Source organism: Antennarius striatus, chromosome 15 (genome assembly GCF_040054535.1).
Source record: "Antennarius striatus isolate MH-2024 chromosome 15, ASM4005453v1, whole genome shotgun sequence".
Classification (NCBI taxonomy): Eukaryota; Metazoa; Chordata; class Actinopteri; order Lophiiformes; family Antennariidae; genus Antennarius; species Antennarius striatus.
This window is the reverse complement of record NC_090790.1, coordinates 19,776,122-19,801,181: the sequence shown is the minus strand read 5'-3', so window position 1 is coordinate 19,801,181 and position 25,060 is coordinate 19,776,122. Positions and strand designations below refer to the sequence as shown.

Sequence of the window (25,060 nt, the reverse complement as noted above, 5' to 3'; positions counted from 1 at the left end):
CATTTTAATTAATTTAAATGACACAATTAAACACATACTACGGGCTACGGCCTGATAATATAACATGATATGTTTTATTCTGATTTATTGTATGGTAACATGATATTATGTGTTTTTAACGGTTTAATAGTGATTTTATTTGTGGCACACAGACGTTAAGTGAAGGAAAATGACGTAAACTTGATTTTAATTTTTCCTCTGATGGAATGTTTGCATCGACAGAAAACCCCATCTTGGCTCTGGTGACTCATCGTCTCTCAGGGAACTATTTTTATGACACCGTTACATGAATCCTGAGCGCTGCGCTTCGACTTTGTGGTTGTGTTTAGAGGGCAGGAAGCGGCTTCACCCACCGTAGAGCTCGGCGAAGCCGTTCATGGGAACGCGAGACGTCCCCGTCACAAACTGGAGGAGCCGGATCCTCTTTTCTGCATCCATCAGGAGGACGACCTGCAGGGACGATATCAACACCCAGTCTGGGATCAATAAAGTCTAAATTTATCTATCTACATCCCATAATATTCTCACACTTATACAACCGTGGAGACGCTGAATAAAGAAAGCAGAAGAGATTTGTTGAAGTTTGAGGTTCGTTCTTATTCAGAACTGTGTTACTCGTGTGTGTGTGTGTGTCTGTGCGTGTGTGTGTGTGCGTGTGTCTGTGCGTGTGTGTGTGTGTGTGTGTGTTAAACACAGATGATAACCAGGAACTCCTTTCATCAGAGTAAACACGGCTGCAAACAGACTTTGATCTTCAGAAGCGAAGCCAGCGAATGAATGAATCCAGTAAATATCCAGGTCCCATGTCGGGTGTGTGTGTGTGTGTGTGTGTGTGTGTGTGTGTGTGTGTGTGTGTGTGTGTGTGTGTGTGTGTGTGTGTGTGTGTGTGTGTGTGATCCCGTACCTTCCAGAACCACTGGATGACGGGGTGGTTGGGGCAGTAGCCGTTCTTGTAGACGGTGTGTTGCCTCCAGTCGTTCACGTCCACGTCTCCCAGACCGCACATGAGCAGCTGCGTGAGGACAGAGACCACCGGCGGCGTTTAAAAAGGCTCGACGCCGCCTCGTGTTTCAGCGGAAACGTGAAACAGGAAGTAGAATTCATACCTCCAGTTCGTTCTCATCGAAAATCTTGATCAGATCGATGAGGATCAGCTCGGTGAAGCCCTGGACGTGAAAGAAGACGTGTTTAAAAACCAACAAAAAGTTTTGCCGCTTTGAAAGCGACAAACATTCAGCGTCCATTCAGGAAACTCAGAGCCTCAAACGTGTGGTCACATCGCCCCCTGGTGGCGGGAGTGTTACTGCACGTCCGTACCTCCAGGAAGGCGTTCATCTGCTTCTGGACACGATTGACGAACCTCCACTGGATGACCAGGCTGAGGAAGAGGAGCGAGACGTGAGACACGGGCGGGGCCAGACACACCCGGGCGTGACCACACCCCTAGATTCACGCCTGGTTAAGTGTTTATGATCGTTAGGAAGACAGAGGCGATGCTTACTCTATGTACTCCTTCTTGTTGTCGTTGGTGACCACCATGTCCGAGCCGCTGGGCTTCAGGTCCACCTGATACGTCTGAGTAGCAGAAACCAGAAAATAGTCCCTGAGGCCGAAGCACACATGCAGAAAAGTACCAGGGTGAACAGAATGACGTCAGCTGAGACCTGTCCGAAGTTGTCCTCGTCGATACAGAACCTCAGGTCCAGCTCGGTGGGATCGTTCTCCAGGATCCACTTCAGAGAGTTGTAGTATTCGCTGTCCTGTGGGGACGAACCAGGCAGCAAACATCAACCCACGTTACCACAACACATCCGTTAGCGCGGGTGGATGTTCGGATCTTACCACGGACTCCATGTCTTTCAGGGAAATCTGTTTCCCCAGCATCATCTTGTAGAACGGCCGGATGAAGAAACCTGCGTAAGTTCAGAAAACGGTTAATGTCTCCCGAAAAAAAACTGGAAACACCCCCCCCCAAAACGGCAACGCGAGATCGGAACGCAGCGGCGGCTCACCGTCCAACAGCTTCCCGTGGAACACGGCCATCCCCGCCACGCGGCCGATGAACTTGAAGTAGGAGAGGTGGTCCTCGTTGCAGAGGCCGGAGTTGGGGTTGATCTGGAGGGTGTAGTTATCGCTGCAGAGAGCGGAGAGCACGGCGTTAGTCAGGCACAGCTGAGATCCGTCTGTCGGTCCTGAGCCACGTGGTTTCCATGGCGATACGTCAGGATGTACAGCCGCAACTTGAGATATGAGCTGCTTGACATACGAGTCTTTGGAGATACGAGTCATATTTTTGCTCGACATGCGAGTGAAAATTCGAGATACGTAAAGACGTAGCTCGTGTGCTCTCCTGACTTTTGTGTTTCTTTTCATTTGTTCATAATTACACACGGGTAAAGTCTGCGTGTCTGTTGGTTGATAAAAATGTTTTTATTTCATAATTTAGGGGGTTTGAGGCCTTTTTTTTTACAAGAATGGAACAGATTAAAATGATTTTAGTTACTTTAAATGATTTAATTTGACTTAAATTTGAATTTAACTCCACATGGACTCTGCTGCTCTGCCTTGAGGCTCTGGTTTGATTGATACTATCAATTAATGCTAATCAAACAGGTTTGGCGCGGATGGTGCGTCATGTGACATCACCGATGGAACATAAAAAAGCCGATCTTACCCAAACGGTCCCAAAGCATCAGCTTTTTGTTGAACAATTACGATAAACGGCTTCTTTATTCTTAACAGCTTTTGTTACCTCTACCCTACATGAGTCATCCTCCGTTGACGACTGCGTCAAAGGAACAACAGCTAAATGAAACCAACAGTCTATGTGGGAAACATCTGCTGCAGGAATGCCTTCTGAATGAGAGGAAAAGTTCATCACAGTGAAAGGAAACTTGAACGCGTCTCGGGGAAACGAGCCGGCGCCTCGTTCCCTCGCGTCACGCTGTGGAAAAAAGCCGAGAAGAAACAGCGGATCTGCAGCCAGAGGACTTACGTGGCGGAGTATTCAAACAGGCCGTAGTACGGGTTGAACATCTCCTTGGACAGCAGGAAGAACCACTCTCTGGCCACGCCCCCGTAGTCCAGCCCTTTCTCCGACTCGAACTCGATCCACAGACGCGCCTTCAGGACGTCCGGCCTCTTCAGAGACATGATCCGCCGGTAGGACTCTTCAAAAATGTTGTTCCGGTGCAGCTTCATCTCGAAACGGTTCGGGATGTCGGCCTGGGAGAAGAAACAGACGGCGGCGTGAGCGGAAAGGTGGAGGCTAGCTAGCCTTAAAACGGTTGGAGGGAAAAACGTCCCACGCTCACCGGTTTCTTCAGTTTCTTCCGGAAGTAGTCGTACTTCTGTTTGAACTCTCTGGAGTAGGGAACCGCCTGAAAGACGGAACGCAGGAAACAAGAACCCATCAATAATCTTCTACTTTGACTTCCTGCGTTGCGACACCAGGATGTTAGCCGGTTGACACGGAGGTGTTAGCGTGTTAGCGGAGGAATCCACTCACCGGTCCTGTGATAGCCGGACTCTGCAGCCGCGGGTCTTCCCACTGCGTGTTCTTCGTGTCTGTGTGGAATAAACACACACGCTTTAGGAACACACACACACACACACACACACAATCACACACACACGCGTGGACGTCTTACTGTGGTCGATGTAGAAGGTGCGTCCGTCTGAGTGGATTCTTTCTTCCCATCCAGGCTGAAAACAGCAAAAACGAACAGAAGTCAGACAGTCGGACGATCAAACAGCCAATCAAATCCATTCGCTGTCCTTCCTCTTTGTTTGATTGATCTGGACTGGACTGATTATATTAGAAGATCCAGATCAATCAAACATTTTACCAAAGGAGTCGAAGGATTCTCTCGCCTATCTGAGAAACATCTGGATTAGCAAGGCAGGGACACGACCACAACAGGAAGAGGTCAACACACACACACACACACACACACACACACACACACACACGCAGCTGAAATAATTCCCTCTGGTCTGTCGAAAAGGGGCGGGGAAAGGGGCGGGTCTGAGTGCTTCCAGGTAGTCGTACCTCGAGATACAAGTTGAATCCGTTCTGTGATTGAACTCATAGGTCAAACATTTAACCTTTAAAACAACTAACATCACGTTAATCCGTTCCAGCCTTATAAAAAAACCCCGAACCCCCCTAAATTATGAACAAATAATTTTACCAACCAATAGACACGCAGACTTTACCTGTGTGTAAATAATTATATATTAGTTAAATAAACAATGAGAAAGAATGAAAAGAAACGCTAAAGTCAGGAGAACACACCAGCTACGTCTTTACTCCACCAACGAGAACGAGATCCGGTCTCACTGATGTCGTATCCATCCGCCAACACGTGGTAAAGAACGAGATGCGATCTCGCTGATGTTGTATCCATCCGCCAACACGTGGTAAAGAACGAGATCCGGTCTAACCGATGTCGTATCCATCCGCCAACACGTGGTAAAGAACGAGATCCGGTCTAACCGATGTCGTATCCATCCGCCAACACGTGGTGACGTCCTGAAACACGACTGGTATCTCAGACTTTTGCTCGTACGTCAAACAAACGACTCGTGTCTCAACAAACTGGTATCTGGAGGTACGACCGTGTTCCTCCTGCAGGAGGAGGTCAGGTGTGAACCATGCAGCTCGCTCCTCCTGCTCCTCACACACTGATTCAGGTACGGGGACACAGACGCGGGACGGTCTCCGTAACGTTCACTCGTTAACAGGGGTGGGGGCGGGTGGTCTCGGTGGTGCGAGGGGGGTGCACGGCGACAGGAAGTGGGCTGATAACACAGATGAAGAGGTGGTGTGAGGTTCAGTCCATCCATGCCGGTTCATGAGGAGAGAAATGATAGAGAGAAAAATAGAGGGGGGGGGGGAGAGAAGCGCAAGGCCGTCTGCAGGCATTTGACCAGACTGGACCAGACAGGTAAGGCAAGCAGGTGGGGGGGGGGGGGGGGCACCAACCGACCTCCTCTGGTATGTTCTGCCCAACACAAATGGCCGGGTGTAGAAGGAGGTGAAGAATTAGATCCACCAGAATGGAGAGAAGAGAGAGAGAACACACATGCACACACACCACACCAGCCTGTGAGATGTACAACCCCCCCCCCCCAGAAACAGTAGAGAACACATGATGACCCCCCTGTTGTGTCGAGGAGATTGGATGTACTCACAGGAAGTGGGCCCAGGTCACCGGGCTCCATGGAGTTCTTGCCCCTCATGTGGACCGGGTACTTCAACCTTGGGTCCTCCTGGGGGGGGGGGGGGTGCAGGAATGAAGAAGGACAGGAAGTAGAAAAATTGGAATGTTGAAAAAACAAACAAACCCCCATCCTGACAAGTCCGGTAACATCCTCTCACACCACCAGGTGGCGCCAAACTGTGACTGAACAGCCACGCCCCCACCCCCCACCCCCCAAGCCGTTCAGGCCTCCCTGCCTCACCCATGTGGTGGTCCTGCTGTTGTGGTCGATGAAGAACGGCCGTCCGTTGGGGGCTATCCTCATCTCCCAGCCGGGGGGCAGGAAGCTCTGCTGCGTCTTGTGCTGCGACTTGGGGGAGCTGTAGGGGGACGGCTGGGGGGACTGGGGGTTGGAGAAGGTGTCCTTCACGGCCCGCCGGGCCTGGATGTTGTTGGCCCCCTGGAACCCAGACGGGAAAAGAGGAACGCGGTGAAGATTTGGTCGGACTTGAAAAGAAGAAACTGGATGGAAAAGTTTAGTCGTCCAGAAAACGCCTGATTGGAAATAAAAGATGAGATTAGAAAAGAGGAAGTGTTCAGACTGGACGTGATGCTGAGCAGAAACATCTTCATCCACTTCATCCATCCAGGGGGGGGGGGGGGCAGAACGGGCGGCGCACTCTCACCTCCAAGGGGGTGGACAGGGTGACGGTGGGGGAGCTGAGGCTACGGGGTCGCCGGACTTGGGGCTCGTGGAGGTGGTTGTTGGAGGCGTTGGAGGAGGAAGAGGAGGGGGGAGGGGTTGCCGTGGGAGCCGGGGACGAGGGTCCTCCCACTGCCGCCGCCGCCGAGGCACCGTCTTCCGTCAGCTGTTAGCGAGAACGACACGGGTGAAGCAGTGAGGACACGCTAACACACACACACACACACATTAGGAACCAGCAGTGCGGATGGAGCAGGACCAAAGAAGAGGTTTACCCCCCCCCCCACAGTGATGGGGGCCACACACAAAACAAAACGTCCTGCTGGAACACAAAGACACAAGACACGAAAGCGTGACGACAGGGAAACAGAACGGGATGAGCCGAGTGCTGATTGGAGCTGAAAAAAGAAAGGGGAGGAGCTTATTCCCGGTGTGGGGGGCGGCGTCCCCCCCCCCCCCCCTGTGACAGGAAGACGAGCAGAGCGACAGGACAGGTGTGATCGACGCCAAGACAGACGAGGACGTAGAGGAGTTACTGCACAGCGAGGAACGAAGAGAAACACGGGGGGGGGGGGAGACACAGACGCCGATGGAAGGTTGGGTGGGGGGGTCTAGGGAAGCTCCAGTCCCATGCATAGCGTCCGGGTCGCCTCCCCAGACCTGATGTACCTGCACGATGGGCCTGGTCCAGGTGGTGGTGCGGTTGTTATGGTTGACGTAATAAGTTCTTCCCTTCCCGTCCTTCCTCTCCTCCCATCCGGGGGGCAAGCCGGGGGTGGTCAGGGCGTACGCGGTGGCAGACGGAGACTGTTCCGGGGGGGTGGAGAGAGCAAAAAAGCACAGAGACTGGTCAGTGTCAGGTGATCTGCAGGAGGCGGGTCCACACAGACGGGGCGTTTTCCTGAGAGGGGTCGCCGACGCGGGAACGGATGGGAGGGGGTTGAGGAGCAGCACACGAGAAAAAAAACCATCAGGAGTGATAGAACACACACACACACACACACACACACACACACACACACACACACACAATACAGTTCTGTTTGTGATAATACTGTGTGTGTGTGTGTGTGTGTGTGTGTGTGTGTGTGTGTGTGTGTGTGTGTGTGACGTGTCCGCGTCAGACGGATGTAAACAGGCATTACCATGGACTCCTCACCACCTGAGACTGTCTGAGCTCGGGTCCGTCTGGTCTGGGGACCCTGCTGGGGGAGGACGACAGGGGGGGAGATGATCTTTAGTGACAGAAGGTCAGATTTTCAGAGTGGGAGCAATGCAGTGTGTGGGGGGGGGTCGGGGTGGTGAGACAGCGGTGCAGGCAGTGAGGTGGCACAGGTGGGGGTGGGTGGAGTTAATTCTCAGAGGAGGTGGGTTGCGACAGGAGGGTTGGATGTGAGAGGACACCCCCACGCGAGAAGCTGGCTGAGCGGTGCAGAGAAAGGTGCAAGAGATGTGATTGGCTGACAGCGTCTGAACGGCGTGATGTCATCGGTCAATCAAATCAGGACAGTCCAGGCTGGATCCTTGGGTTCAATCTGACGTTAAATCAATTTTAAAAAAAAACTCACAAAAAAAAGTTCCCTAAATTTTATTTAAATTTAATTAAATAAAATTAAAATAAATTAAAATAAAAATTAAATTAAAATGTAATTATTAAATTTAAATTTTTATCAGACGTCAGACGGGCGTGGCCGGCGTTTGATCATCAGGAGGGAAAGGAAACGTTTGTTCTGGGACTCTGTTGATAAAGACATGACCCTGGAGCTTCTGATCGACAACACGTGGGATTCAAACTACAGACCTCCGCTGTGACGGACCGACACTCAGGTCCTCAGCTGGTCTCCTGTGGCGGGACCCGACCCCCTGACTAACAGCCAACGCTTCAACAACACATCAAACACAGCGTCACAAAGAAGAAGTGGGCGAGGAAACAAAAGAGGAAGTGGGACAGCGATCCTGCTGGGGGGGGGGGGGCAGGAAGTGAACAAGAAAGAGACTCAAAACCCCCCCAGAGAGACTGAAGGAAAGGAGAGGTGGAAGCCACGCCCGCCCGGTGAAGAAGAGGAAGAGGGAGGTTTTCAGGAGGTGGGGGGGCGTACCACCAGAGAGGAGGTGAATGAGATGAGGCCCTGTTGGCGCGAGGCGTTCAGGGAGCGAACAGAGGGACGGATAAACGAGCGTCGCCGCGGAGAGAGGGGGAGGAGACTGAAGTACCATAAGAGGAGGCGGAGCCTGGGCCTGGTCGCTGACGCCATCAGTCATGCTGGAGGATCGGAGTCTGTTCGATAGCGGGCTCTGTTTGAAAATAAAAAAAGAAAAAACTTTATTGCAGTAACGTCCTGGACGTTAACCCTTCGTGCACTATGATTCGAACACCTCTCGCGATTCGAGCATTTCACGTGACACCGTCTCATTTTGAAAAACTCCTCTGAAGAGTGGCGTAAGTGATGCAAACTGTATATATAACGATGTTAGAAGCCTACGGCAACCTCTTTGGAGCTCAGCATCAATTTGATGAGCGCGTTTTTGGTTTTTATGTGCAACAAAATTCAGTTTCTCCATTTTCAAATGTGACTGTGTGTCTGTTTTGCCCCAATATGTCAATATAATAAGTTATAAAGCTGAGGTTGTGCTGAAGATAACAAGCATGGGTATGTTAAATCATTTTTAATGGGGTATATAGAGACAAATATCAAAAGTACCAAAAAACGGCCAAAATAGGTCAGGGCTGTAAGGGTTAAATTCGCCAGCTTTGCTGTTTTTAAAGGAACAGTAACCCTGGTCGTTACCAGAGCGGCGCTGGGCCCCGGGACCTCGCCGTTGGCGTCAGGCGTGAGGGACAACCTCAGGTTGACATCCTCAGAGAACTCCTGAGTGGCGGGCGTGGGCGGGTGTTGCGGCGTGAGGATGGAGGAGGGGCCCGGCAGCGACTGGGACACGCTGTCGTTAGGATCCTCCTCCGTGATCAGCTCCCAGGACTGCAGGTGGGCGAGACGGTAACAACACGTCATAATAACACGTTATAATAACACGTTATCACCCGCACAGCTGCAACATGACGCCCCCCCCTCCCTCACGTTGTCCAGGTCTCTCGGCTCCAGGTGCTCGTTCTCCAGGTCTTCGCTGATGTGGCGTCTCGACCGGAAGACTCTGTGGGCTTCCTGGTGGATCTGCCGCTGCTGATTGTCGCTCTCGCTCTCGGAAATCACGTCCCTGGAAGAGGAAGAGGGAGTCAGTCGTGTGGGGACGGGTTCACGCCAGGCCAACACGCGGCTTCAAATTTATCGTAAAGAGGCGAGGATGACAGATATCGTCAAAAAGAACAGGTGTTGACAGGAAGTGTTAACAGTAAAAATAAACGCTGGCTGCAAAAGTGTAAATCTGGTCTAGTTTGGGGGGAAAACGGAGGAAGAAGATAAAAAAAAGTAGAACCTCGAGATACGATTTATGGGATACCAGTCGTCAACGTCTTTTATTTTTGTTTGACATACGAGCAAAAATCCGAGATATGAGTCGTGCTTCAGGACACCACCGCTAGCTGGTGGATGGATACGACATCAGTGAGACCGGATCTCGTTCTTTACCGCGTGTTGGCGGATTTATCATTGTTTACATAACTTCTATATAATTAATTACACACAGGTGAAGTCTGCGTGTCTATTGGTTGATAAAAATGTTGTTTTTCATAATTTAGGGGGCTTTTGGGGCTTTTTTTACAAGACTGGAACGGATTAGAATGATTTTAGTTCTTTTAAATGGTTAAACATTGTTTGACATCAGCCACTGATGGGGTTGAACTCGTATCTCGCGGTTCGACTGGAGGGGAAACGAGGCGATGAGGCGACAGTCTGACGGAACGGCGTACATGTTGGAGGGCCGTTTCCACTGCGTGGAGCGGTTGTTGTGATTGACGTAGTAAGTGCGTCCCAGGTTGTCCACCTTCTCCTCCCACCCGGGGGGTAAAGGAGGCAGCAGCTGCTGCGGCCGCTGGGAACCCGAGTCGGCGGACTCGTCCCACCCCTGAGGAGAAAAGGTCAGACGAAAGTTAGAAGGTCAGGAGGTCGCTGAAGAGAACCAGCCCGTTTCAAAGCCTCCATCCCCGGGAACACACCAGACTCTGGCTTCGCACCACGTAGGCAAGAAACGCACAACGCAAAAGAGGAGCAGCTCTAATTTCTGCAAATAACAGGCAGTCCTGGAAATTGCTTCTCCATATGTCGACCTGGAAAAGACTTCCTTCGGCTTCTGGCACCAGGCTGCTGCTCGAATTCTTCGCGAAAGGAATAAGAAGAACGTGTTCTGCTCTGACTCTCAGCATAAATCTCACGTCGTCTGTCCCTCTGAAGCGTGAAGCCAGCGTCCCTCTTTAAACGCTTCAAACTGTTTATTTCCTGTGTGTGGAATGAAAGAACCGAACCAGAACCCGGTTTGGTTTCGGGTTCTGGTGAGACTCAGACGTACCTCGGCCTCCTCCCTCATCTCCCCCCCCTCCTCCTCAGGGCCTCCTTGCTTGGGCAGATAGGCCATCTTGAGGCGCAGGAAACCCTTCACCCTGGACTTGTGGCTGCAAGAGCAAAAAAAGGACTGTCATACATTCGGTTAACGCAACGTGTCCGATTTCACCACTTGCGTGTCACTTCCTGTTTGTCACACCTGGAGGAAACTGACCTTCTGGGCCTCAGAAGGAAGTCTTTAAACGTGTAGGGGCGCTCCATGGTGGGGTCCTCCGTCTGCACAGTAAGAGGAGGCAAACACACACACACACACACACACACACACACACGAGTCATTACGCAACAGCTAGCTAGTTTCCCAGCAGTCTGTCCACCCAGCGTCTGATTGATGCTCGGCGGATGAATTAAGGACTGAACATCCTCGTCTTCCTCGCCGTCTGACTTCGTCTCCCGCCGTGACTCAGCTCTGCTGCCGCGCGGGACTTCGGTAGGACATGAATAATTAACCCCGACACCTTTTACCGGCGCGCTTTTGAAAGGCTCTTACAACGTCGACCTTCGGGGAAGCCGAAGGAGGCGTGGCCTGAAGTGCAAGCGGTTGTCACGACGACGGGCAACCAGTGAGGCGTTGAATGGAACCAGAAAATTAATGTTTCATGCTTGGAGAAGTGTAAAACTGTGAAGCCTGACCCAAAGATAGACCATCAAAGCAAAGGTAACGGCGCTTCGGTGTGTGTGTGTGAGTGTGTGTGTTCTGTGCAGGTTGAAGGTGAACACAGCCCACACCCGATTTGGTTCCAACTCCAAATCAAGCCCCCGTTCACCATCAAAGTCTAAACGATCTGTGTTTACGGCCGTTACCTCCAGCCTCTAAACGGCCTGCTCACGTGTGTTTACACTCAACTCCGGCGTGTCAGCTTCACAGGTGTGTGTGGTTTGATCACAACAACACACAAGTGGTGTGGCTGGCACTTTCTCACACTTAGAACAGACACACAAACGCCCGTTAGTCTGACCTTCGCTTGCGTTTGATCAGAGAAAGATAAGAAAGAGCTGAGTGTTCAGAACGGTCCGGGTGTGGCCACACACACACACACACACACACACACACACACACACACACACACACACACACACACACACGTAAATACCTCACCGGTAAGTGGCTGAGAGGAACGTCAACCTGACCCAGGAAATCATCTCTGGTCTGGGAAGAGAAAAGGGAAAAAGTCACCTTGACAGTTTGGAACAGGACTCTGGCAGCAGGGATTGGATTGGGGGGGTGGGGGGTTGATATGATTGACATCACACCAGACGCTCCTGCAGGATCGCGTTCGTCACACAGAGTGAAGGAAACAAATAGATTTTCATCTCATGGACGGACCCGTCCAGAAATAACCTCCAGAGAGCTGAAAACCTTCTGCCTTTTGTTCACCTGCTCGTGAATTCACCCCACATTTGCCCCATGGGGTTTTTAGCAGAAACGCTCACAGGGTTTTATTTCTGGATGGGTCTCAGGTATCATTTCACAGGAGAAGAACCCATGACCCCCACCCCCCCCAGAGAAGGAGAAAGGACCACCACCACCACCACCAGATGTGAAGCAACATCAGCCAGACAGGAGGTAGACGGGCGGAGGTGACCACAGAGGAGAACCAGCAGGTTTGTCCAACCTTTTGCTCATAATTAAAGCAATGACAGGAAAAACGGGGGAAGTAGGTGGATGACTGGGCTGAACACCAGCAGCCCCCCGCCCCCCCCAGTAATGATTACCTGTGTGACATGGAAAAGGCCATTCTTGGAGGAAGTCTGTGTTGGGACACAACCGATTTAGACAGCAGTAACTAACAAGACATGGTCTGACCAGACAGTGTGTGTTAGAGGTGCCATACACCTGTGACATCACAAAGGATCCACCTGTGACATCACAAAGGATCCACCTGTGACATCACAAAGGATCCACCTGTGACATCACAGAAGGTCATGAGTAAAAAAAAAACAGAGCAACATTCCACCTGCAGACGTTTATTCAGATTCCGTTTATACTGGAATGAATGCAGTCAGAGACTCAAACATCCCGCGACACCCCTGAATTGACCTACTTGCGTGGGTCAAAGATCAAAACTAGTGCTCTGATCGACTGTCACTACGGTCTTACTCACACTGGCCTTCTCTCTGGTCTTTCCATCTATTCCGGTTCCTGCGTGTACAAAAGTTTAAATTTGACCTTGACCTAGTTTTCTCAAGGTCAAGCTCTCATTTTCATCCCCTGTAATCTTTCCATCTGCGACGGTTGTGAAGATATTTGGTGGAATAACGAACGGATGGACGATTGGCTCACTAAAGAAACGAGCTGGAACAAGTTGGAACCAACCCCCCCCCAGTCCGGACACGGAATCCACCGGTGACGGGTTACAAATGAGTCACGCTGAAAAGTTTATGTCATTAACGCACGGGCACGTAATCAGACACCCACACACACACACACACACACGCACACACACACACACCAGAACAAACACACATGACCTTAAATGACCTGCTTTCATTTCTTTCCCACACCGGCGACACACACTTCATTGTCTGAAGGGATTTGAAGCTGTAAACTTTATCCGACCTCACGTAGCGACGGGAACGACCTGGATCGCCGTGATCGATTTGACCGTTTGTGGGGCGCCAGCTGTGATTCTGCTCACGGCGGCGAGGCCCGGAACACGTTTCCCTCTCTTTTTAACAATAACGGGCCTTTAGAGCCGCGGCTGTGGATCATGGGATGTAACTGCAGAGTCATCAGAGGGTCACAGTTGAGCCTGCAGCTGCCTGCCTGGGCCAGGTTACACTCAAGGAGGGGGGGGGGGCACGGACAACCACACGGGGGTTCAGAAGGACAACCCAATTAAATTTCAAGAAAATTAGACGACGCTGACGGTCGCTCAAGTTTGACATTTCTGCCACCGCTAAAAACAAGAGAATTCTTCATTTGTGGCGTTCACGGCATTAAAATATAAAAATAGAAGTTCCAGGGGGCGTTGGGGGGGCAAATAGGGTCACTCCTGTTAATCTGTGCTAAATGAACCCCCCCCATACTGATACTAAACCAACTTCTATCTGTATTACCTTTTCCCACACTCTGATAGACTGTTTAAAACACTTTTGTGTCCCACGTAGGTCCGAGACTCACAGAACGTCAGCCAATAGAATGCGCGTACGGTATCATGTGACTGCCTATCAAAAATCCGCGACGACAAAGCAGCAGCGAGGCGCCTCGTCACTTCTAAAACAATCCTGAGCGACCGATCGAGGATAACCGCGGCGGCTAAGAATTGACGATGCGGTGCCAGGAGGGGATTGACGGTGGCGGGGGGCGCCCTGGAACCGGTCCAACTCGCTACCGAGGTGTGAAAAGGTCGTCTCCGCGATGACACAACTGGGTCGCAATGCCGTGACCCTCCAGGAGATCAGCGCTGACAGGGAAAGCCTGTCACAACAATAGCTGGATGAATACCTGTGGCATGCTGCTGGACCAAAATAAAAAACGCCTCCATCACCACGACTGGGGGGGGGGCAGGGGCCAAAGCAGGGCCTCTCCATTGAGCAGTTGGGGAAGACCTGGCATTACGGTCTAAAAGAGGATCTCCTTGATCAAACAGGAAGCGGCTGCTTAACAACCAATGAGGCGACGCCGAAGGAGCAGAACCGAAAAAAAAGGTATCCGACTCCAGTTCAGATGGTTTTGAGTTCTGACCCGAAACAACGTGGACATCTACCGCTGACCACAGCTGAGAAGCTTCTGCTTCCACGGCTAAAGCCATGAGCGGATGTCAAGAAAAAGATGGGATAGATGAGTCTTTGGTGTCTTGATCACTTGTGCAGCAGCTGCTGGTGATCCGGATCCATCGGAGATCTGCTGCCGCTCTCGGAACCAACAGCTCCACTCAGAACAGACTAAAGATAGCAGCGGCCTGGCTGCGGTCGGAGGGTATGACCAAACCTGAGTGTCACATTTCTGCCAAAGAGAAGATAACAAGTGCACGGGGAGGAATCATCCGTTCCTCTTCACGCCGGTGCTTCAACGGCGGGACGGGCCGATGTGTGGAGAATGTAAAAAAAAACAAAAAACGCCTGTGGTGGTGGAACGAGAGGCGGCCGGAACGCTGGATTAGTCTGAGCTTTTAACTTCCCAGAAAGTTGCCGCCCTTTTCCTGGACTGGACTCGGGCCGGAGGCCGAGAAAGAAGGAGTCGCCTCCTCTTGTTCTATGGAAACGAGGCAGTCAGGGACCGCAACATCCTGAATTCAACATTTTACCCTGACCTCCTTGCATAGGTCAAAGATCAACGCTATTGCTGACCTACTGTCATTGATCGAAGCACTAGCTTTGATCTACGGTCTTACTCACACTGGCCTTCTCCCTCGTCTTTCTATCATATCCGGTTCCTGAGAGTACAAAAGTTGAAATTCGACCTTGACCTAGCTTTCTCAAGGTCATCGTCATCGTTTCATCTTTCTATCTGCAACGGTTGTGAAGACATTTGGTGGATTTACGTCACAGATATTTAGATTTCACTTTAGCGCCTCTGGTCCTATGAGAGCAAACACGTCACGTGACCAGGTCGACCCTGCACTTCCTAAAAACCTGTTTTAAGTCCCATAAAACCGATCAGGATGTCTTTTCCCAATTGAAATCACCTCGATCAGTGGTTTACCTGGGGGTCACTCCTGGGGGGGTCATCCCCGAGGTGCACGTCCTGGTCGCTGCCGCCGCCCGGCGTAAAGTAGATCTTCAGGTGAGGCTGCCTTCGTGAATTATCCCCGCTGATTTCAAAAGTGCAACCGTTGGGTCCAGTTCTAGCGTCCGTATTCTGCGTCTCCGCGTCTGTCTGGTTCTCCTCCGGATCAGAACCAGTTTGCTGTTGGGGGTTTTCCAGCAGGACAGCGCTCCTTTCCAGTCGGATTCTGGGGTAATGCAGCGTACGGCCGCCTCTGGGGCTGGCGAGCCCGGCGTCGGCGCCTTCTTCCTGGGGTGCAGCGGCCTGGCTCTGGTCCGGACTCTGATTCTGCTGGAGCTGGAACACTAGCCTCTGTGTTCCGCCGTTAACAACGGCGCGGTTGTCCAAGTTGGGCTGCTGGACCGACCAGCCAGAACCGCCGTAAGGCAGGATTTTGAAATGTGGGATGTCGGAACCGTCTAGAGAATTCCTCTGGATGCAAATCCCGCTGAAGCTGACGGCGGGCTGGCTCCGGCCGTTGGAGCCGATGCTGAAGACCCGGCGTCGGGGCGGCAGACCCACGGAGTGTGAGGATTCTGGGCCGTCGTACGGCGGAGGCGGATGTCGCGGGACGTCCTCCGCGAACTGACGTTCGGTGTAAGCGGGCGCGGGTCCTGGAGGAGAATATCGTGGCGGTGGGACGTCGTCGTCGCCGTGGCTACCGGATCCGTCGGAGCGCTGGAGGGAGATGTGCATGGAGGAGCTCTTGGTGGGTCGCGGGTCGGCGGCGGCGGAGAGCTGAGGGATGAACATGGAGGAGCTGCGTTTGAGGGACGGCTCCGGCCGGGAGGCCCGTCGGGCGGCGGGTTCCCGGGGAGGTCCGGACATGCAGAGGAAGGTGAGCACGTCTTCGTCTCCTCGCCGCTCTTCCGAGTCTCCCTCCAGGACCTCCGGAGCCGTGTTGCTGCGACCCGAGCCGAAGTACAAACGCAGACGTTGGGCCATCGCTCCCACAGTTCCTGCTCCGACCGCTTCTCTCCTCTGGCTCCCGCCTCGGTCTTTTCGTGTCACCAACTTCTCTTGTTTGCCTGGCTGGATGACTGATCCCCCCCCCTTTTTTTTTTTCCTTCCACTCTCTCTCTCTCTCTCTCCCCCCTCACCCTCCCCCCTTTCCAACTCTCTCCGTGTCTCTTCCACAACTTTCCTTCCTGCAGTAATCCGAACGGGAGGAAAGAAGTGACGGACTGCCGCGGCGAAACAGTTGACGACTTCACGCCGCGCGTTTGGAGGACTGGCGGTGTGGTGGGGAGGAAACGGTGGGGGGGGGAGGAAAAAAGAAGGATCCCTATATGCCAGACTCTTAGCGCTACCAAGCACTAGCGACAGACAGCAGAAATAGCCTGAGCCGAGTGACGGCCAGCATTCCTGACGTGATTGGATAAGAGTGGTCCGGCGCTCCCGGTTTCCAAGGCGACAGCGGGCTACTTGTCAGTCATGTGACTATAAATGGCCCCACCACCTCCTGTTACAACCCCATGCTGCCCTCGAGTGCCAACTGGCAACCCCAAACACGTCCTGCGTCCACTTCCCCCGCCCCCTCCTCACTGGAGTCTCTCCTAAGCCCCGCCCACTTCCCCGCCTCTCATCGGAAAATCGATGAAAGTCGCTTGATTTAACGTTCGGTTCGTGCCTGCAAAAAGTGCAGAGTGCAGACCGCGCTAACTCCCTTCCACCGCCTCTGGTTACCGATCCACCGTTTGCCCCCCCCCCCTCCACCCCCCAGGAGAAAAAAAAATTAGATGGCAAAAGAAGAACTGATGGAAGAACCAGATCCATAAATTACACCCGTGCAGACGTTCTTGCTATAAATGGAGCAGAGAAAACTCCAGCGGCGGACTGAAAAGATGAATATCTGACAGATCGCGAGCGGCTCGGCCTTCCAGCTCGTCCTCGAAACACGAGCGACCGTTCCGTCTCCGGGAAACCTCCCCGGATACGACTCGGCTGCGACGCTCGTTGGCAGGAAGCAGAGAAGCAATGATGATGATGATGATGATGATGATAAAGTATGAGGATGAAGAGCTTCACAACATTCCACACATTGGAGAAAGCGTTTTCGAGTCTGCAGGGCAGCAAAGGAGATTTTACTTCAGGCTTGGGGATGCTTTGCCCCGAGTTGGTGTCTGCAGGTGGTCACGCTACTGTCGTGACGACACACTGCCTGGAGTGTGAGGCGCAGTCAATAAATGTGTGTGTGTGTGTGTGTGTGTGTGTGACATGTTCCGTCTATGTGTGGTCCAGCGGCAGGGAGCCTGCCCTCCAGCAGCGCTCTGCCTTCACCGTCTCTCGTGGCGTCCTCCATGTAGAGCCAATCACACAACGTTCCTCGCGTCACGTGATTCATTTATCAGCAGAATGTGGGTTTTTTTTTAGTTTTTTTTTTTTTAACAAAACATTCCAGGCGCTGTGAGACTGAACATCCTGACATCAAGAAGATACTGGAGTGTACCTTCACTTTGAATCAGAGCCGGTGAGTCACACCTCCTGGGGAGTCATCAAACCTCAACTGATGAAGGCCTTTCGCTCCTTCAGCAGAACACCGTGTTCATTCTGTCCACCCCCCCCCCCACACACACACACACACACACACACACTCCCCCCCCCCGTCTCTCTGCCGAGGTGAAGACGCCACGTGTGTTTTTCGAAGAACCACCTCTGCTGTTTTTAATCGCTGCAACTCTTGTACAAATATATATATCAGGTCGTCATGGAAACTGAGGACCTTCGACAAGTTTAATTTGACGAGTCGTGCAGACTTGTGTTCTCATCCGCTGGGGAAATGTGGAAAGTTTCAGTGCGGAGCGAGAAAAGCAGCAGATAAACAGGTTTCCTGTGTGCCGCTGACATAATTCTGATTCAGCGAGTCTGAAGTTTGAAACCCGGTGGTTTCAGGTCGAGCTGCGCACCAGAGGTGGACGCTAACAGATGGAAGGTCAATGCATCACCTTCATCACTAAAAAGAAAACTAGTGAAACTAGCGGTGACCAGTGTGAACTAGAAGCAGGTAAGGTAAGAACTAAAAGGTGGCGTGCGATAAAAAAAAACAAAAAAAACCACCCGAGTGAAGGAGAAGAAGCGTGACTCTTACCAATCTGTTCTCGTCAAACACCTCAAACAGAAGCCGGTGATTCTGGGGGCAAACCTGTCGGAAAGGAAACGGGAAGAATCAGCAGCCGTCAGACGTTTACGTGGAAAAATTACAGCGAGAAGGAACGAGGCTTTAAGAACAGCTGAGCGCAGAGGGATTCAAGGTGAAAGGAGCCAGAAGAGGGCAATCTACCACGGGATAGTCCTCAACATACAAACATCCGGAGATACGAACAAACGTGTGTAGCCACATCCGACTATCGTCCTGTAGTTTTTATCGTCACGTTTATAACTGTTTAAAAACCAAAGGCTAGTGAAGACAGTGTTAGTGGTGACAACTCTGACTCTGACCCACAATAACTCCTCCCTCCTCCTCCTCTTCCTTCACTCTAAAGCTAAGCTACATGCTACATGCTACAGTGGATCATCAACAGTGACTATGACTGTTGTTCCTTCAAGTGTTTTCTTCTCCTCAAGGATTAAGTTATCCGTTTACTGTGGACTAATCTGGATTAAAACGATCATGTGAATGACTAGTGACGCTTAACAGCAGATATTGGAATTATACGTATGTATTTCAAAATGATTACATATTTTTACTCTTATTTGTTGTACAGTAACATGCTATTAAGATCTTTTAATGTTTTCTAGTGATTTTAAGATTCTAATATTTGTGGTGGACAGCCGTTAAGTCTAGTGAAATGATGGAAACTTGATTTTTATCTGTTTCTGTATTAAACCGACGTATAATAAAGAACGACATGAACCTGTATTTTATTTATTCTGCGTTGCTTTAATGTCCTGTAATTGTTTCTGGTCAGTCTGAGGGAAAAGAACGTTAATATTTAGAGCAGTAATGTCATTTAAATGACCTCAAATGGAGTTTAGAGATTGACATTTAATAAATAACTAGGCACAAACAATTCAGCTTACAAACAATCTCTTTAGCAGTTGTGTTGGTAGGTTGAGGACTTCCTGTATCCAGTGAGAATAATACTATCGAGTGGGAGCGGGAACGGCGATTAGCAACCTTCACCCTGCCGTCCAACAGGAACCGAGAGCGACGGCGGAGCATTGTGGGAGGAGCGAACACAAAATGGACTCACCCTGAAGTAGAACTCCTCGTTCCATTTGGGATTGAGGGTCTGAAACACAAGAGCAGAGACGTGGTTGTCGTGACGATGATGGTGAATGTCGACACAGGACCTCACAGCTCCTGCTTTTTGGGTCTGAGAACTATGTGACACATTTCATTCAAATTCCTGCAGTGATTTAAAGCTCTTAAACACCAGAACGTCAATGAAGCATTTATTTCACAAGTATCTCTGATTAATAAAACCTTAATAACATTTTACGACGGCAATAAAATAACATCTCTGTTAAAACGGCTGCTGATGCAGCAAAAATACTGAACGCACGAGACACACCCGCTGCCCTCTGACAGAACACATCAGGTTGGGTTTAACCCCCCCCCCCCCCCCCCCCCCGGGGCGGATTCTGAGGTCTGAGGATTCTTTTTCTGCCGTCATATATTTCATAGCATCTCGCCACGAGCCAAACGGAGCGTCGACAACAAAGACGCCATCGGAGGCGTCCCACATAAAGACGCAGAGACCGCAGCCATGCTGCTGCTCCTTCTGCTCCACATAGCAGTGCATTGTGGGCTATTTTTATCCAACAAAAGGAACCGTGGCCACGAGCGGCGTATGCCTGCCTGCGTGGGGGGGCAGCCGGAGCCTGGATGGACAGCAGGACCGCCGGACGTTTCCCCACACGAGGACTCCCAGCATGCATCACAGCTGGATCGATATCAGAGGCATTAATGTTAAGATGCAGACCAAAGCAAGTAATGGCTCCCCCCCTGCTGAGAACAGCCTCTCTCCATGATGTTTATTGGGGTAAAAAAGTTCACCCAACGTCTCCTAAACTGAACCAGATGGAAGAAACTCGCAGGACTCACCTTTTTGATGGTTTTCGTCTGGACTAAGGCGAGTTCTCTGTTTTCGTCCGCGACATAGAGGGACAGTTTGACGTACGGATCGCTGCAGAGACAAGACACATTAAATATGAGTGACAGAAAGCGACCGGAGTCTTTTCATTGTGCAACAGCTCGAGCGGATTTACAGCAGGGAGTGGAGGAACGCTCGGCCGAGCTGGCCCCGTCCCGCCCGGCGTGTCTAAACCTGTTCTGATCGGAGGGGTCCCAGAACCAACGCTGCCAAACTACACGCTAACACGCTTCCTGACACGCCAGGTTGCCGTGAACAATAGCAGGTAGAAAGGGCTTGCATGTGGGCATGGAGAGATAAGGCTAGCCTCTAGCTGCACTAAAAATAGAAATTGCCCAACATTCTGAGGTGGGAGGAAACCGCCGAGTGCGACTGTAATCTACAGCTGATCGGATCATTGGAAGGTGTTGACAGGGTCAAAGGTGAGCGGAATGACCAGGATCTGGATGCACATGCAGAGCAGCGCCAAGAAAGATCCATTACCGTTTAGTTATCAGTCCAAACAGGTCCAAGTTTTAGCTAATCCAGAGTCCACCAGGAAAATAGAAACTCTACGACCTCACATGACCCCATCGGGGAGATCCCATCCTGCGGGAAAAGACTCCGCTGTGACTCATTCCTGCTGGGATTTCAACACGAGGACCGATCCCAAGACAAACATGTCAATTAATCTGTTTCATTCATCTACTAGAGTCTAGATTTTACAATCCAGACCCGCTGTGAGCGTTGCTACGTTTAGTACAGATGAACCCTGGATTTGGTTTTGGATGGAGCGGGGAAGATGTTTAAAAATTGAGCTGAAAATCAACCCCGAGCAAAGCAGCGGCTCTGTGAGGCTAATTAATGTCTCCAGAACCCCCACGGACTCTAATGGGGTGTTTGTGTGCTTCTGTGATGGACTGTGTCTAAACAGAAACAATGGGCCTTCTGTGTCTCCATTAAAGCGAGACTCCTTTCTGTCTCCCTCCCTCCGTCATCCAAAACCAGGCCACTTCAGGTCAATGCAGGGAGATGAAAGTTGGCGAGGGGGGGGGCCGCCGCGTTTAAAGCGTCACCTGACGGCGTAACAACGAGGAGGGAACCGGGGCCGTGTTCCCTTTAGTCCCGACACAGAAATAACTAAATGACAGTAATCAACGTGAGCGGAGGACGAGACGGCGACGACTCCAGGACCTCGTCGAGGGTTCGGATCCGACGCAAGCCGAGCCTCGACACCGGAGGCGTCTCAACGTTCACACGACGCCGAACGTGCCAGGCTGCTTCAACAACATCGCATTTCTCATACTTCATTTATCTTTTCATAATAATTCCAAAGGAAGCCACTGCTGTGAGAGGAGAGGAGATCAGGGCGGAATTTTAATTTTTGCACGATGTGTTGTTTTCATTTACAGCCTGGCACATATGGCATCGATCCCAGTGTGGTCAGGATGGGAAACCCAATGGGAGAGTATCTGAAATTCTGCCTTTGAACACAATGAAAAACAAAATCTGTCTTCATATTTGAACCTAAAGAAGCGACAAACATTTAACACCATTAACACTATAGAAATATCCCAACAGTGAGGCCTTGGACGGACAGAATAAAGGAGGAGGACATAAAATACATCACATGATGTTCCCTCTGTCTAATATTAATTGATAAGAGCATTCTAGAGCAGAAGTCACAGCCGTTAAACACACAATAACTCAATAACCAATAATCACACGCAACTGCACAGAGGTAAGTTATGCAATGTCACAAACGATAACCGTGGGTTACGAACACACAGGGAAAAGAAGTTAATCCGCTTGAGACGAGAAGCTCGACAAATAAATCACCTCTAAGGTTTACGATTCACATCTGAATGCACTCTTAAGTAAGAAAATATGCATGATGTGTAATAATTAATCAAAGACGCCCATGTGGAAGAATTGAGGACGGCGTTACGAGTCTGACAGGAGAGGCAGGAAGGTAATGATTGATTAACACTTGGAAGTTCAAGGTCTTAGAGAAAAGAAGGTGGAAACACAACGTCGTAAAGGGTGAAAGGGTGGACGATAGGAGACCCTCACAAACACAGAACCCAGAACTACTGTCTGAATACTGTCGATATGTGAGGCAAATATTGAGATGAGTCTCATAAGGGCTGCTCACGACCGCCTGACGTTTGGAAGTCCTTCTAAGGACTGAAAACACAACAGTTTCATCCACTTTTAGAACACTTCAGACGCCTCCAAAAAGGCTCCAAGAGAAGAGCGTAATCATCCTGGAGGAGCTGAGGCAGCCCACCAGACGAGGAGGATGACTCCCGTAATCAACGCCGACGAAGGACAGATTCATTCCTGATGGCATAAAAGTCTTTTTTCTTCTTACTGATTTAATGACTGTAACCTTTACGAGTTGCCGAGGCACAAAAATCACACGCTGTTCTTTCACACGACACAAACCAGTTAAGTAAATGGATTTAAATACACACCACTGTGCTGGTGGCGTGTTCTTAAATCCCTTAAGTGTAGGTTCACTGCTGGGGATTAATTGGAATTCATTCCAACCTCCTATTACTCAATCAACAGTGGAACAACATGCGTCCACATTATGTCGTTATTTATGTGATTCAAAAATAAGGCAGGCCCGGAGTTCCACCTCAAACAGACGACATGAATTTGGTGACAAAACTCCCTGAAGAAAGCCACATCTCTGAGTGTGTCCTAAAAAAGAAATCCCGAGATGCTCACCTGGCTCCGATGATGTCTTTCTTCGCCAGATCAATTCCCGCAATGACCTTAACCCGCAGCACTCTCGTTTCATGCTGCAGAAGAAGAAACACACGAGGGATCAAAACCCCCGATCAAATCACGTGGGGGAAATATAACAATCAAGCCACGACTAGCAGGAAAGGTTAGATTTTACTGTCTAGAATTAGCGACGTGAGCTGCAGCTGCACTTCTTTGCACATTTAGTGCTCATTCTTGTGGTACTGTGTAATTTTTTTGCATTATTACCGCATAAAAAAGCTGTTTTATTGAAGAGAGTCTTGCTTCACATCATCAGATGTCTTCTCAGGTGAAATCACTGCCTCGGTTTTCTTTTATTTGATGCGATTGAGTGTTGGTGCGAACATAACTGTTACCTTACGCCACCGCCTTGTTCTGAGGGTGTAGCATTACTGAACATTTATCTCATCATCACAGGAAGTGCAGCGTCTGGCGGAATGTAGACCCACAACTGTCTCAAACGTTTACGTGTGGAGATGAACAAAAAGTGGCAAACCTTTTCCGAACTCTCTGGTGTGTCTGTGTTTGGGATTTCATGTGAAACATAACGACAACACATATAAACCACAAAGCCACTAAAAGTAAAATGAGTTTCCTCAGACACAAAAACCTGCTGACCTCAGATCCCTCAGTCATTTAAATAAAGGTTGTCACATGACAGAAAAAAAAACAAGAGGATGCATTTTTTTGGGATTATAGATCCAATACATACTCAATCATCTCTGATCATAATCAAATATATGTATATCCTCTGTCCCATTTCCCTTTGATTGAACATATGGAGGGATTATTTTTAGTCATTCCTCTGGATCATCCAAAATATTCCGAGCCTGCCTGCATCAGTCATGCTGACAGCTGATTGGCTGACGTGACAGCTGCTAACAGGCTAATTGCTGCTGGTGACAGTCGTGCTAACATGTAATCCTCGCTGGTGAAGTAATCCCGGCGTTACTCTGGCCTCCAAAGTCGTGTTACTGATCAATAGAGTGACGTTACTCATCTTCCTCGGTCCTGTTAAGACTTTTAATGCGATTTGTCTGAACCCGAGGTGGTCGAGCTGGGATGGAATGGGGGTGTGTGGGGGTGTACCGATACCGAACCGGTGGACCGACACCGGGACGTTACTACGGAATGTGGGCTTGACCGTTGCTAGCTCGGCTGTCAGCTAACGCTGTGGCGCTAGCCGTCTCCGGCGGAACCCACCGCAACTAACGGCGTGTCCGTGATGATGCCGTGTCGGGTGGAGGCTTACCTCGTCTTCTGAAAGTCCGTATACCGGCTCGTAAGACGCAGCCATAAAGCCCCCGGTCCCCGCTACGCTGACGAAAACAAGCCGCCGGACGGAGCTAGACAGCTAGCTAGGTAGCCCTGAACAATAAAGTCCCACTTTCCCCTCTCCGCCGGGCGGTGGTGTCGAAGTCCACGGTGAAACCAAGTCCACGGCTCGGTAGCTCGGTCACGTAATCCTCGCCAGGAAGGTTCCCCCACGACACGACTTGTGAATTTCCCCACAAACACTCAGTTCGATGTGTTTCAACTGAGACGGATCGCTTTTGTCAACTCCGAGCTGATCCCTCAAAACGTTTAACACTTGACTTCCCCCCCTCCTGAGGTCTTAGCCAATCCCGTTCCTAGCTGGAGTGATTGACGCTCACGTAAACCAATGACAAGCACTGGGATTCGAAATGGGTGTGTGCTTGGGTGTGTCGTGTTTTTTTCTTCTTCTCTCATTCAGAGAGTCTGAGGCTGTTTCATGAAGCAACTGTGGACGAAACGGACGCGTATTTGTGTAGCTTCCATAGATATCAGTGATTTAAGTTTATCGATCTCTTGAACGCGTTTGGTCGTTTCAGGTCATCGCCATTCAATCTTAAGAGCGTTCATGTCAGGGGCGGGGCTTGTAACTCCACAGCCAATCACAGGTGACATGCAGTGGAGATGCCACAGTGAGTGTTCAGTAGGAAACATGAAGTAGTTCGTTGTCACTTGTTAACATTTATAACAATGAATAAAGGTATAAAGGTAATAAATAAAAATAAAGGAACGTTTAAATAAAAGCCATATTTACGATTGAATTCAAT

At 50.4% G+C, this 25,060-nt stretch overlaps 1 protein-coding gene across 13 annotated transcripts in view; it reads right to left on the bottom strand.

Moving 5' to 3' along the window:
- The window catches only part of nedd4l (NEDD4 like E3 ubiquitin protein ligase), a 28,157-nt gene extending 3,609 nt beyond the window's left edge, over window positions 1–24,548 (bottom strand). The window contains exons 1-30 of one of the 13 annotated variants that reach the window (XM_068335004.1): window positions 24,232–24,548; window positions 22,941–23,014; window positions 20,177–20,258; window positions 19,323–19,361; window positions 18,218–18,271; window positions 12,135–12,170; window positions 11,518–11,568; window positions 10,561–10,637; window positions 10,369–10,471; window positions 9,773–9,927; window positions 8,985–9,120; window positions 8,697–8,885; window positions 8,122–8,202; window positions 7,053–7,112; window positions 6,577–6,714; window positions 5,891–6,073; window positions 5,467–5,664; window positions 5,197–5,274; window positions 3,651–3,705; window positions 3,509–3,567; window positions 3,315–3,380; window positions 2,996–3,225; window positions 2,013–2,134; window positions 1,843–1,913; window positions 1,665–1,760; window positions 1,502–1,575; window positions 1,318–1,378; window positions 1,107–1,166; window positions 905–1,012; window positions 354–450 (exon numbers count right to left, since the gene is read on the bottom strand). In XM_068335004.1, the coding sequence (XP_068191105.1) occupies window positions 354–450; window positions 905–1,012; window positions 1,107–1,166; window positions 1,318–1,378; window positions 1,502–1,575; window positions 1,665–1,760; window positions 1,843–1,913; window positions 2,013–2,134; window positions 2,996–3,225; window positions 3,315–3,380; window positions 3,509–3,567; window positions 3,651–3,705; window positions 5,197–5,274; window positions 5,467–5,664; window positions 5,891–6,073; window positions 6,577–6,714; window positions 7,053–7,112; window positions 8,122–8,202; window positions 8,697–8,885; window positions 8,985–9,120; window positions 9,773–9,927; window positions 10,369–10,471; window positions 10,561–10,637; window positions 11,518–11,568; window positions 12,135–12,170; window positions 18,218–18,271; window positions 19,323–19,361; window positions 20,177–20,258; window positions 22,941–23,014; window positions 24,232–24,276 (2,878 nt within the window). In that variant the 5' untranslated portion in view covers window positions 24,277–24,548. Of the gene's footprint in view, window positions 1–353; window positions 451–904; window positions 1,013–1,106; window positions 1,167–1,317; window positions 1,379–1,501; window positions 1,576–1,664; window positions 1,761–1,842; window positions 1,914–2,012; window positions 2,135–2,995; window positions 3,226–3,314; window positions 3,381–3,508; window positions 3,568–3,650; window positions 3,706–4,297; window positions 4,804–5,196; window positions 5,275–5,466; window positions 5,665–5,890; window positions 6,074–6,576; window positions 6,715–7,052; window positions 7,113–8,121; window positions 8,203–8,696; window positions 8,886–8,984; window positions 9,121–9,772; window positions 9,928–10,368; window positions 10,472–10,560; window positions 10,638–11,512; window positions 11,569–12,134; window positions 12,171–15,066; window positions 16,197–18,217; window positions 18,272–19,322; window positions 19,362–20,176; window positions 20,259–22,940; window positions 23,015–24,231 lie in introns of those variants that run through there. The other 12 variants (XM_068335005.1, XM_068335006.1, XM_068335007.1 and 9 more) reach the window with 12 other exon arrangements.
- Window positions 24,549–25,060: the final 512 nt, after the last annotated feature.